Source organism: Homarus americanus, unplaced genomic scaffold, assembly GCF_018991925.1.
Source record: "Homarus americanus isolate GMGI-L3 unplaced genomic scaffold, GMGI_Hamer_2.0 scaffold55640, whole genome shotgun sequence".
In the NCBI taxonomy this organism is placed as follows: Eukaryota; Metazoa; Arthropoda; class Malacostraca; order Decapoda; family Nephropidae; genus Homarus; species Homarus americanus.
This window is the reverse complement of record NW_024713650.1, coordinates 6,300,602-6,314,629: the sequence shown is the minus strand read 5'-3', so window position 1 is coordinate 6,314,629 and position 14,028 is coordinate 6,300,602. Positions and strand designations below refer to the sequence as shown.

General features: G+C 43.9%; 1 protein-coding gene across 1 annotated transcript; it reads right to left on the bottom strand.

The window, feature by feature from the left end:
* Positions 1 to 469: 469 nt before the first annotated feature.
* LOC121874551 (ice-structuring glycoprotein-like) lies at positions 470 to 11,432 on the bottom strand. The gene is made up of 9 exons (XM_042378741.1): positions 11,238 to 11,432; positions 10,447 to 10,643; positions 9,100 to 9,389; positions 8,805 to 8,916; positions 7,482 to 7,799; positions 6,931 to 7,384; positions 6,474 to 6,808; positions 4,905 to 4,956; positions 470 to 586 (listed from the first exon to the last, which is right to left on the bottom strand). The coding sequence occupies exons 1-9, from the start codon at positions 11,430 to 11,432 to the stop codon at positions 470 to 472; spliced, it is 2,070 nt and encodes a 689-aa protein (XP_042234675.1).
* Between the last annotated feature and the right edge of the window lie 2,596 nt (positions 11,433 to 14,028).

Genomic DNA, 14,028 nt, shown 5'->3' with positions numbered 1-14,028 from the left:
CTGGCACTCTGGGCGACGTTACGGGCTGGCAATGGGCGGCGTTACAGGCCTGGCACTATGGATGGTGTTACGGTGTGGCACTGTGTGCGGCGTTACGAGCCTGGCACTATGACCGGCGTTGCAGGTCTGGCACTGTGGGCGGCGTTGCGGGCGTGGCACTGTGGGCGGCGTTACAGGCCCGAACTATGGATGGTGTTACGGGTGTGGCACTGGGGGGCGTTGCGGCGTGGCACCGTGGGCGGCGTTGCGGGCGTGGCACTGTGGGCGGCGTTACAGGTCTGGCACTTGCGACCGGCGTTACAGGCCCGGCACTGTGGGCGGCGTTGCGAGCCTAGCAATGTGAGGCGAGGTTAAGGCAGGATGGCACTGTGGTCGACGTTACAGGCCGGCACTGTGCGGGCCTGGCACTGTGCGGCGTTACGGGCCTGTCACTGTGGGCGGCGTTACAGGCCCGGCACTGTGGGCGGGGTTACAGGCCCGGCACTGTGGCCGGCGTTACAGGCCTGGCACTGTGGGCGGCGTTACGGCCTGGCACTGTGGCCGGCGTTACTGTTCTGGCACTGTAGGCGGCGTTACGGGCCTGGCACTGTGGCCGGCGTTACGGGCGTTACTTGTTCTGGCACTTAGGGGCGTTACGGGCCTCACTGTGGCCGGCGTTACTGAGCGGCACTGTGGGCGGGGTTACAGGCCTGGCACTGTAGCGGCGTTACAGGCCTCGGCACTGTGTTACGGCCTGGCACTGTGGCCGGGTTACAGGCCTGGCACTGTGGCCGGCGTTACAGGCCTGGCACTGGCCTGGCACTGGCGGCGTTACAGGCCTGGCACTGTGGCCGCGTTACGGGCCTGGCACTGTGGGCGCGTTACATCTCTGGCACTGTGGGGGGTTACAGGCCTGGCACTGTGGCCGGCGCTTGGCACAGGCCTGTGCACTGTGGCCAGCGTTACGGGCCTGGCACTGTGGGCCGTGTTACAGGCCTGGCACCGTGGGTCGGGGTTACAGGCCTGGCACTGTGGGCGGCGTTACGGGCCTGGCACTGTGGCCAGGCGTTACCGTTGTGGCACTGTAGGCGGCGTTACGGGCCTGGCACTGTGGCCGGCGTTACAGGTACTGCACTGTGTGGCGGGCGTTACGGGTTATACACACACCTGGGCCTGGCGTTATGTTTACCCACACATCCCCTCGACTTGACTCACACACTGACAGGTCGACAAACCCGCTTATTAAAGTAACATTCAGAGGACTAGGGAAACACGTCTATAAACCACATGTTTTTAAAATTGTGTATCAAAACTTTAACATTTACACGAACTAAAATATTGTATTACAGAGACTGTCAAAAACCTCTCGTTGTCACCTAATGTTTTACCCATTACTGTGTAGTGAAGATGAGACGGTGAGGAGGACCAGATGACCTCAACACACACACACACACACACACACACACACATGCACACATACACAACCCTCAGTAACACCTACAACCCCACACAGGTAATCGGAGAGGATAAGGTAAATGGAAACAATTAACAGAGAAAAAAAAAAATATATATATAGTATATATATATATATATATATATATATATTTATATATATATATATATATATATATATATATATATATATATATATATATATATAGTATATATATATATATATATATATATATATATATATATATATAACCGGTCGGAATTTGCTGGACTTTAATTTCTCACTTGACTGGGGGTTTATTAAAATTTAATAGATGGTAAAGGCAGTGGAAGCGCCCCTTTGAGAAAAATCCCGAACCAGCACAAGAACACTTAAATCTACTACACAAAATGAACTGTCCGTGACCCGTGGAAGGATAGCGTCTGTGACTGGGATGAATGAGACACACTGTAAAATTTAGACACTTATATTCCCTCCAACACTACAAACACAATCAAATAATGGTACACCAATATGCGCACCTCTTAACTTAAACTTAAACACTACTCTGGGGAATAAAAGTTATACATGACATAGAAATTATTAGAAACACAGGCAACAATAAATTTGAAGTATTAAGAAATGTTGTTTGCACACATGAACAGGCCTAAAGGGCTTTCACAAAATAATATCAGTCACTTAGGAAATGGTACTAAAAAATAAGAAATTAAATACTCCACAATGAATAGGCCTTAAGGGTCTTCAACAAAATAATATCAGTCACTGAGGAATGGTAATAAAAGATAAGAAATTAAATACTCTACAATGAATAGGCCTTAAGGGCTTTCAGCAAAATAATATCACTCAACAAAAGTATAGCACCCCAACAGGTGTACACTTCCTAACCTAACCTAACCACTGCCCTGGGGAACAAGGTTATACCTGAGATCAGAATTATGAAGAATTAGAGGCATTAAAAGAATCAAATCACAGTATCACTCTGGTTCCACTTAATGGCACAAACATTCAAAAAACACTACTATCAAAATTATTTAAGAAATATTAAACTACACACGTCAAGATAATATCAGTCTGAGGAATGGTGTTAACTACACCCGTGATAAGGAAGATAAAATGTTCCTCTAGGTATCTCCTAGAGTCCTAGACTCACAGTCTCAGTGTGTGACCATTAATATACTCAGATAGCCTCAGTGTACTCCCAGTGCGTCCATGGGCAGGAAGAGAGTGAGCCAATCAGACCTTGTGCAGTTGAGAGAAACTTTAGCTTCCCGTTAGCAAGAGGGTTTCACTAGCTGCTCGGGACATGTGGGGTTGTGCACCGGAGTGGTAAGAACTGATCACCCACTGCTGATGCTGGTCCCGTGTCGTGTTAGTTGTCGGGAGCACTCGTTCACTCAAGAGATCCTTTGCTACCCCGCTAAACGGTGACAGGCCTACACTGATCGGTCCAATGGCGACAATCGCCACCCTCAATCATCAACGGCAGTCAATCTCTCGCAGTCAACTCCGGTCAACTCCAGTCAAGTGGGTTCTGACGGAAACCCTGAAATGAACTCACTGTTAGCTCTAGTTTACTTTATCACTGCCCTATCTAACCCTGTCTGAGATCGAATGAGACTTACTTGTTATACTGCAATAGCGCAGCACAGGTGACTAGGCCACGTGACTATTTCTGATGGACGCGCGGAACGTCTTGTCTGTGTGAATGCTCTCCGGGACTGGGCCTAGCCAGCGTCACGTCTCCTCAAGGCGTTACCTTAGGTCTACGTGATATCTTTACCGCCTAACTAATAACTCCTTGGGACACCCGTAACATTATTCAGACTGCTAAACGATCTATAATAATTTCAAATTCAATAATAGTCCCTTAACTGCATGAATCGCATCATTATTAATTCGGTAAATTACATTTAATATCATATAGGCCTAGTTCCGCAGTCTCTCGCTACGAGCAGGCAGCGCTCCCTCCCCTCAGATGACCTTGAACGCTCAGTATCACTCATGGCGGGGCATTTGAAATTACTCTGAAATTTCTGGATATCACATATATATATATTGTTATTCCCTTTTAATTTACTTCGCTTTACTTTTTGTTTGGTTACGCCTAGAACCTTGGATATTAAAGTAAATTAAGAGACGGCGTAACAATATTATATATATATATATATATATATATATATATATATATATATATATATATATATATATATATATATATATATATATATATATATATATATATATATATATATATTATCCAGGTGGTACAACGAATAGAGGAACAGGAGAAAATCGGAATAGAGCAATGAGATGAAGACGGGAGAACGGCTGGAGGAAGATGGGAAAACATAAGTGTCACAAGAGAAATATGGTGAGAAAACTAAGAAAACAAAATGGACATGAAATTTGGGGATGAAAGAAAAGAACAACCAGAATGACAGATGAAGTAGAAGGAAAGGTGGTGAGGAAGGTGAGATTGGATGGCTGAGGTGAGGTGAGGGAACGAATAGTAAGGTGAGGTGAGGAGACGTGAGGTGAAGGAAAGAATGGGAAGGTGAGGCGAGAGAGGGAATGCTAGGGGTAGGTAAGGGAGAGAACAGTAAGATAAGGTGAAGGAGAGAATCGTGAGGTTAGGTGAGGAGAAGTAGTGAAGTGAGGGGAAAATGCAGTCAGGTAAGATGAGGTTAGGTGCGTGCAGGAAGGAGGGGGACCGTGGAAGGTTGAGGGAGGGAGGGAAGGAACCAAGACGCTGTCCACAATGGAAGTTTACAGTGAGTGTTTTTCCACTTTAAGAAGAACTGTTTGAAGAATGTGTTCCTCCGCGGCGCAGCACCTGGCCAGAAAAATGGTAGCAAGCAGTTACCAAGGAGATTTGCATGTTAGGTGGGCGTGCGGAATATAAATGATGCGGAAGAGAAGAAGGAGAATAAAAAATGAGAATTACTACTTCAAGATAAACTATGAAGACCAACACCACCATCTTGAGACAACTAGTGGAGGTAAAGGTTTGTTACAGGTGCTGAGAATGTTGCTAAGGCTGTCTGGGGGTATAAGAGAGAGGGAAAATTTGTTTGGTTTTGTAGGGGAAAAAATCTTTAGTTAGGGGAGATGTTAACTTTCTGAGCATTCTGTCTATTAGGGTAGAATAACTCAATAAAGTAAACCAATAACTGTAATGTAGGGAAGATGATGATGATGATGATAAGGAAACAAAAAAAATACATAAATAAAAACCTGTTATTAAAAAAAGAAAATGGTAACAGGTAAGAGATGTTAATATAACACTTATTAACTTTCAAACACAGGTGTGGTAATGACCTGGGTAAGACGCAGGTAAAGTATGATGATGATGATGATGATGATGATGATGATAAGAGTACACTAGACACACAAACATTCAACTGCTGACATATTTTCACCCTGACACCAACCATGAGTTAATAAATTCTACAAAAATACAAACATTCCTTACCATCAGTCCTTGTATCTCTGGCTTGGTGTCCCTGTTAGCAAGATTGACACGTCTGCCAATACGGATAACGCGTCAAAAATAAAGGTTGAAAGACAAAATTGTGAGAAACTGTTTTCAGCGAAGGTGTAGGATGCTAAAACACCCAAAACAATGAACTCACAAATATTGTTTAAGAGAATCAGTTTCCCCCGAAGTATTGTCATAAAAATCTACACACGTGTCTGATGAAATAATAATCATAATAAAGTATTTAATTGATCAAGTTAAAAGGAAAAGTTTATACGTCCCAACATAGCGAAGTTTTTATTGTGCAAATTGTCTGATACATTTTGTCTTCTAAATTGTCAAAAGAAAACGAAGTCCTGTCACGGGAGGATTTCACTTGAGAGGATGATGAAGACTTTGAATGTGTGTGTGTGTGTGTGTGTGTGTAAAGGCGGGGCTGACGCGGATGGAGGATAGGATAGAGAAAATTTGGCATGATTGGATAGAAGGAGGAAGGATCGAAGAAGAGGATGGTCAGGTCCCTCATGTATCAGGATGTAGGACAAGACTAAGTTGATAATGATACACTAAATATCATTAAAAAACTAAGAGGATATTATAAAAAAAATACAATAACGACTCCTGTAATATTATTGATTTTTTGTATTTCTCTCGTTCTTGTCATTTCTGTAGTGTGAAGTTTTATAGACAGATTTTGTACCTGATCATAAAATAAATTGTAATCGAAATTCACAAACTTAAACTCCTTTTTTCCTCTCAGCTGGGGTGTGTCCGGGGCAGAACTATGATTTGACTATGTGTAATTATCGGCTACCTGTTGTCACCTGTAGTCACGCGTCTTGAACACCTGTGCTAATTAGAAAAGACTTTATTTTATATCTGTACTTGAGGGTATATTATTTTATTTCATCTTGGTTTAATCTTCCTCTCCGTGTTTGTTTAATCTCTGAACCATTTAATTAGCGGTATTTCTTCTAATTCTTACCAGGATTTTCTTCTTTATTCTCCTCTTTCGTCTTTCTCTTCGTCTTTCTCCTATTACCTCACTTTACCTCCCTCCCTCCTCCTTCACTCCCTCAGTCTGGTGGCTCTACACTACCTCATTCGTGGAGGCTTGGAACATAACCTTTAATATAGTCTGTCTGTCTGTCTGTGTCTGTACGTGCGTGTGTCGTGGAATAATACACACACACACAGACACACACACACACACACACACACACACACACACACACACACACACACACACACATGCTGCTCACACGCTCACCAGACACTCACTCTCACAGCTGTTAAGAAATTCAACCTCGGAAAAAAAAGGACATTTAAAAATAAAGTTTAATTATAGAATAGAAGAACTGAACTGGCGGTAATCTTCAAGGCAACACCGAGTCAAAGGCACTTCAGATCTTGTAGTCTTTTTACCTGTAATCTTTACTGTGTTTATGAGACGGGAGTCGAGCTGTGTTTCCAGGTATTACAATCTAGAGCCTGGGAAAGACGGTACCAGTGTCGTAACAATATATACCGCAACAATAGCTATGAACTAGGAGCTGCAGTAACAATAGCTGCTGTACTAGGAGCCTCAGTAACAATAGTTGCTGTATAGGAGCTGCAGTAACAATAGCTGCTGTACTAGGAGCTTCAGTAACAATAGTTACTGTACTAGGAGCTGCAGTAACAATAGCTGCTGTACTAGGAGCTGCAGTAACAATAGTTACTGTACTAGGAGCTGCAGTAACAATAGTTGCTGTACTAGGAGCCTCAGTAACAATAGTTGCTGTACTAGGAGCTGCAGTAACAATAGCTGCTGTACTAGGAGCTTCAGTAACAATAGTTGCTGTACTAGGAGCTGCAGTAACAATAGCTGCTGTACTAGGGCTCAGTAACAATGGTTGCTGTGCTAGGAACCTCAGTAACAATAGTTGCTGTACTAGGCTGCAGTAACAATAGCTGCTGTACTAAGACCTCAGTAACAATAGTTGCTGTACTATGACCTCAGTAACAATAGTTGCTGTACTAGGACTGCAGTAACAATAGCTGCTGTACTAGGAGCTTCAGTAACAATAGTTGCTGTACTAGGCGCTGCAGTAACAATAGCTGCTGTACTAGGAGCTGCAGTAACAATAGTTGCTGTACTAGGAGCCTCAGTAACAATAGTTGCTGTACTAGGAGCTGCAGTAACAATGGCTACTGTACTAGGAGCTGCAGTAACAATAGCTTCTGTGCTAGGAGCTGCAGTAACAATAGCTTCTGTGCTAGGAGCTGCAGTAACAATGGCTACTGTACTAGGAGCTGCAGTAACAATAGCTGCTGTACTAGGAGCTGCAGTAACAATAGCTTCTGTGCTAGGAGCTGCAGTAACAATGGCTACTGTACTAGGAGCTGCAGTAACAATAGCTGCTGTACTAGGAGCTGCAGTAACAATGGCTACTGTACTAGGAGCTGCAGTAACAATAGCTGCTGTACTAGGGCTGCAGTAACAATAGCTGCTGTACTAGGGCTGCAGTAACAATAGCTCTGTACTAGGGCTGCATAACAGCTGGCTACTGTACTAGGAGCTGCAGTAACAATAGCTGCTGTGCTAGGGCTGCAGTAACAATAGCTGCTGTACTAGGAGCTGCAGTAACAATGGCTACTGTACTAGGAGCTGCAGTAACAATAGCTGCTGTACTAGGAGCTGCAGTAACAATAGCTGCTGTACTAGGAGCTGCAGTAACAATAGCTGCTGTACTAGGAGCTGCAGTAACAATAGCTGCTGTACTAGTAGCTGCAGTAACAATAGCTACTGTACTAGGAGCTGCAGTAACAATAGCTACTGTACTAGTAGCTGCAGTAACAATAGCTGCTGTACTAGGAGCTGCAGTAGGAATAGCTGCTGTACTTGGGCTGCAGTAACAATAGCTATTGTATTAAGAGTGCAGTAACAATAGCTGCTGTACTAGGAGCTGCAGTTACAATAGCTATTGTATTAGAGCTGCAGTAACAATAGCTGCTGTACTAGGAGTTAAAAACAATAGCTGCTGTACTAGGAGCTGCAGTAACAATAGCTGCTGTACTAGAGCTGCAGTAACAATAGCTGCTGTATTAAGAGATGCAGTCAACAGCTGCTGTACTAGGAGTTACAAAAATAGCTGCTGTACTAGGAGCTGCACTAACAATAGCTGCTGTATTAAGAGCTGCAGTAACAACAGCTGCTGTACAGGAGCTGCACTAACAATAGCTGCCAGGAGCTGCATTAACAATAGCTGCTGTACTAGGAGTTACAAAACAATAGCTGCTGTACTAGGGCTGCACTAACAATAGCTGCTGTACTAGAGCTGCATTAACAATAGCTGCTGTACTAGGAGTTACAAAACAATAGCTGCTGTACTAGGAGCTGCACTAACAATAGCTGCTGTATTAAGAGCTGCAGTAAAAACAGCTGCTGTACTAGAGCTGCATAACAATAGCTATTGTATTAAGAGCTGCAGTAACAACAGCTCCTGTACTGAGGCTGCAGTAACAACAGCTACTGTACTAGGAGCTGCAGTAACAATAGCTGCTGTACTAGGGCTGCAGTAACAATAGCTGCTGTACTGAGGCTGCAGTAACAATAGCTACTATATTAAGAGCTGCAGTAACAATAGCTATTGTATTAAGGCTGCAGTAACAACAGCTACTGTACTAGGGCTGCAGTAACAACTACTGTCCTAGGGCTGCAGTAACAATAGCTGCTGTACTAGGGAGCTGCAGTAACAACAACTGCTGTACTAGGAGCTGCAGTAACAATAGTTGCTGTACTAGGGCTGCAGTAACAACAGCTGCTGTACTGGGGCTGCAGTAGCAATAGCTGCTGTACTAGGGCTGCAGTAGCAATAGCTGCTGTACGGTGCTGCAGTAACAATAGCTTACCAGGGCTGCAGTAGCAATAGCTGCTGTGCTTGGTGCCACGTAACAATAGCTGCTGTACTAAGAGCTGCAGTAGCAATAGCTGCTGTGCCCGGTGCTGCAGTAACAATAGCTGCTGTACTAGGGCTGCACTAACAATAGCTATTGTATTAAGGCTGCAGTAACAACAGCTGCTGTACTAGGAGCTGCAGTTACAATAGCTATTGTATTAAACTGCAGTAACAATAGCTGCTGTGTACTAGGAGCTGCACTAACAATAGCTATTGATTAAGAACTCAGATAACAACAGCTACTGTACAGAGCTGCAGTAACAATAGCTGCAGTACTAGAGCTGCAGTAACAATAGCTGCTGTACTAGGAGCTGCAGTAGGAATAACAGTTGCACTTGGTGCCAGTAACAATAGCTGCTTCGTACTAGGAGCTGCAGTAGCAATAGCTGCTGTGCTTGGTGCTGCAGTAACAATAGCTGCTGTACTAGAGCTGCAGTAGCAATAGCTGCTACTTGGTGCTGCAGTAACAATAGCTGCTGTACTAGGACTGCAGTAGCAATAGCTGCTACTTGGTGCTGCAGTAACAATAGCTGCTGATCTGGTAACAGAACGCTGACGTTATCTTGAAACTTTACCTAGCATTAGTAGGCCACACATGGATTATGCGGTTCAATTCTGGTGTCCTTTATAGAATGGACATAGATTCTTTGGAGAGAGTACAAAGAAGAATGACAAACATGATCCATAATATTAGAAACCTTCCATATGAAGAAAGACTGAAAAGCTTGGGCTTACATTCATTAGAGAGGCGTAGAGTTAGGGGAGATATGATAGAGGTGTACAAGTGGGTAAGTGGGATTAACAACAAGGGTAAAATGGAAGATGTTCTGAAGCTCAGTAATAACGAAATAACTAGAACAAATGGCTCAAATTAGATAAATTCGGTTTCAGAAAGGATATAGGCAAGCACTGGTTTGGTAATAGAGTTGTGGATATGTGGAATAGGCTACCAGAGTGCTATAGTAGGATCGGGGACGCTAGGGAGCTTCAAGACGAAGTTGGATAGGCACATGGAAGTGCTGGGATGGGTGTGAAAGGGATCTGCCTGTATGGGCCAGTCGGCCTCCTGCAGTATCCACTTTCTTATGTTCTTATGTATGTACTAGGAGCTGCAGTAACAATGGCTACTGTACTAGGGTTGCAGTAACAATAGCTGTTGTACTAGGTGCTGCAGTAACAATAGCTGCTGTACGAGGGCTGCAGTACAGTAGCTACTGTACTAGGGCTGCAGTAACAATAGCTACTGTACTAGGAGCTGCAGTAACAATAGCTGCTGTACTGAGCTGCAGTAACAATAGCTACTGTACTAGGGCTGCAGTAACAATGGCTACTGTACTAGGAGCTGCAGTAACAATAGCTGTTGTACTAGGGCTGCAGTAACAATAGCTGCTGTACTGAGCTGCAGTAAAAAATGGCTACTGTACTAGAGCTGCAGTAACAATGGCTACTGTACTAGGAGCTGCAGTAACAATGGTTACTGTACTGGGCTGCAGTAACAATAGCTGTTGTACTAGGGCTGCAGTAACAATAGCTGCTGCTAGGAGTTACGGTAACAAGAGCTGCACTAGGAGCTGCAGTAACAATAGCTGCTGTACTGGGGCTGCAGTAACAATAGCTGCTGTACTAGGGCTGTAGTAACAATAGCTGCTGTACTAGGAGCTGCAGTAACAATAGCTGCTGTACTAGGAGTTGTAACAATAGCTGCTGTACTAGGAGTTACGGTAACAATAGCTGCTGTACTAGGAGCTGCAGTAACAATAGCTGCTGTACTAGGGCTGTGTACTAATAGCTGCTGTACTAGGGTTACAGAAACAATAGCACTAGGAGCTGCATTAACAATAGCTGCTGTACTGGGTTTACAGAAAACAATAGCAACTCTACTAGGGCTGCAGTAACAATAACTACTGTGCTAGACTACGCAGTAACAATAGCTACTGTACTAAGGGCTGCGGTAACAATGGCTGCTGTGCTGAGATAAAATGGCTACTGTACTAGGGCTGCAGTAACAACATTAAAGACTTAGTAATACTGTACTATGGCTGCAGTAACAATAGCTGCTGTACTAGTGGCTGCAGTAACAATAGCTACTGTACTAGTAGCCTGCAGTAACAATAAGCTGCACTAGTAGCTCTGCAGTAAAAGCTGCTATGCTAGTGGCTGCGGTAACAATAGCTACTACTTAGTAGCCTGCAGTAACAATAGCTACTGTACTAGTAGCTGCAGTAACAATAGCTACTGTACTAGTAGCTGCAGTAACAATAGCTACTGTACTAGTGGCCAGTAACAATAGCTGCTGTGTAGGGCTGCGGTAACAATAGCTACTGTCTAGTGGCTGCAGTAACAATAGCTACTGTACTAGTAGCTGCAGTAACAATAGCTACTGTACTAGTAGCTGCAGTAACAATAGCTGCTGTACTAGAGCTGCAGTAACAATAGCTACTGTACTAGTAGCTGCAGTAACAATAGCTGCTGTACTAGTAGCTGCAGTAACAATAGCTGCTGTACTAGGAGCTGCAGTAACAATAGCTACTGTACTAGTAGCTGCAGTAACAATAGCTGCTGTACTAGTGCAGCATAACATGTACTAGGGCTGCAGTAACAATAGCTAGTTCATTTATCCCAAGAGTTAATTCTTTGTGTTGTATCAGTGTTTATGTCTCCTTGTCTTAGTAATATCATCTTTATCAGTGTGACAGAAGTACCTGTGTCTCTCAAAACTATCCTCCACTTCACCATAGTCACTCGTACCTGCTGGCAAGTGACCTCCCAGGTAAAAAAATTATGATCACATTGACTTAAACACCAAATATTTACGTTAATAGAAAAGTATTTGATTTAGGATAGGTTAGGTTAGGTTAGGTTTGGTTTGGTTTGGTTTGGTTAGGTTTGGTTTTGGTTTGGTTTGGTTTGGTTTGGTTTGGTTTGGTTTGGTTTGGTTTGGTTTGGTTTGGTTTGGTTTGGTTTGGTTTTGGTTTGGTTTGGTTTGGTTTGGTTTGGTTTGGTTTGGTTTGGTTTGGCTTGGCTTGGCCAGCTTGGCCCAACGGCTTGGCGGCAGCAGCTTGGCAACAGCAGCTTGGCTTAAGCAGCAGCTTGGCCAGCTTGGCTTGGCTTCAACAGCAACAGCAACAACAGCAACCCAGCAACAGCAACAGCAGCAACAACAGCAACAGCAGCAACAGCTTAGCTTAACAGCAGCAGCAGCAGCAGCAACCCAGCAACAACAGCAGCAACAGCAACAGCAGCAACAGCTTCAGCAGCAACAGCAACGTGTTCTGATGCATTAAACTTACAATATACTTTTCCTAGCTTTATAAGCATCAAGGCTTATAAAAAATGTTGCTCAGTTAGCCGTCCAGGTGTGATGTAAGGTTGTCATTTGTAGTGAAGTAAATACAGTCTAGATCATTGTCTTTAGCGTTGAGAATGTTCTTATCCCACCAGAGACACACAACGGGTACACAGATGAGGTGAGTGTGAGGTATGCAATGGGCCCTGGTGTTGGGGGCCCACTTCCCTCCTTCCTCCTACTATTTTCTCACATAAACAACTGTTGAGTGGCGCCCTCTGTGTGCTGCTCCTTCAAGGTCACCAAGTTTTTCTGTTTTTTCCAAGTTTACGGTCACTTATTATTTGTTTATGAGGGTAAACTTTTCTGTTTGGGTTTTACGTGAATACTGTGGGTGTGTGTGTGTGTGTGTGGGTGTGGGTGTGGGTGTGGGTGTGTGTGTGTGTGTGTGTGTGTGACCTGAAAACGAAAAGAGAATTCATTTATCTCTTTCCTCTCTCGTACAATTTATTTTTCTTTTCATGGCATTTTCATCATTTGTTTTGCTATTTTCTGTCTCTCTAGGGATGGTACACTCACCCACTGAAGCCCTGTCACCTCTCATCCTGAACCACCAACCCCGAAATTCAGATTCGTCAACCCGAAGCAGTAGACTGATACATTATTCTGTCCATAAATGCTTCGGATTCATTAGTCTGGTGAGGTTCGGTGGTTCAGAGGGAGAGACGAATGGACTTTTGTGGGTAACTGTACAAAACGCATCTGGCTACACCACTCCCTTCTACAGTTACTCATCTTTCTCTCTTCCTCACTTGCTCTAAAAACCCTCACCTGGTCTAAAATCCCTCACTTGGTCTGAAAACCCTCACCTTGTCTAAACTCCTCACCTGATCTAAAGCCCTTCACCTGGTCTAAAACCCCTCACCTGGTCTAAAACCCCTCACCTGGTCAAAACCACACCTGGTCTAAAACCCCTCACCTGGTCTAAAATCCCTCACTTGGTCTGAAAACCCTCACCTTGTCTAAACCCCTCACCTGATCTAAAACCCCTCACCTGGTCTAAAACCCCTCACCTGGTCAAACCCACACCTGGTCTAAAACCCCTCACCTGGTCTAAAAAAAAATCCTTGCCTAATTGTTTATTTTTTCTACCTTCTACAGGGGGGTGTTGGCGGCGGCGCGGAGACTCAACCTGACGTCCTACTTCCACTGGGTCGCGTCTGACGGCTGGGGGAAGCAGAGTCACCTGGTAGAGGGGCTTCAGGACGTGGCTGAAGGAGCTATCACCGTCGAGCTCACTAGTCAGGTAAAGTCTTGTTAAAACTCTCTCACTCTTGCCTCTCACTCTTCTGATTTCTCCGATATTTCTTCCTTTTCTTCTCCTTCCTTCTCTTCCTCTTGTGCTTCCTCCTCCTCCTCATCCTCCTCCTCCTATATGTGTTTTCTCCGCATCCTTTTCCATTTCTGATTCCTCTTCCTTCTCCTCCTTTTGCTGCTCCTCTTCTGTTTTTTCCTCCTCTTTTTTCTTGTTTCTCCCCCTCATCTTCTTTCTGCTCCTCCTCCTCTTTCTCTTCCTCTTCTTCAGCTTCTTCCTCCTCCTGTTATGCCCTTTCAATAAACCGTTAATTATTATTATTATTATTATTATTATTATTATTATTATTATTAATATTATTATCATTATTATTATTATTATTATTATTATTATTATTATTATTATTATTATTATTACACACACACACACACACACACACACACACACCAAAACTGTAGTCATGCACATCAATACCGCCACCACTCCAGTGCAAGCCCCATCAGTCACAGTGGGTGCCCATCCTCTCCAGCTGGTGCAGTCTGCCAAACTCCTGGGTGTAACTATAGACAACAAACT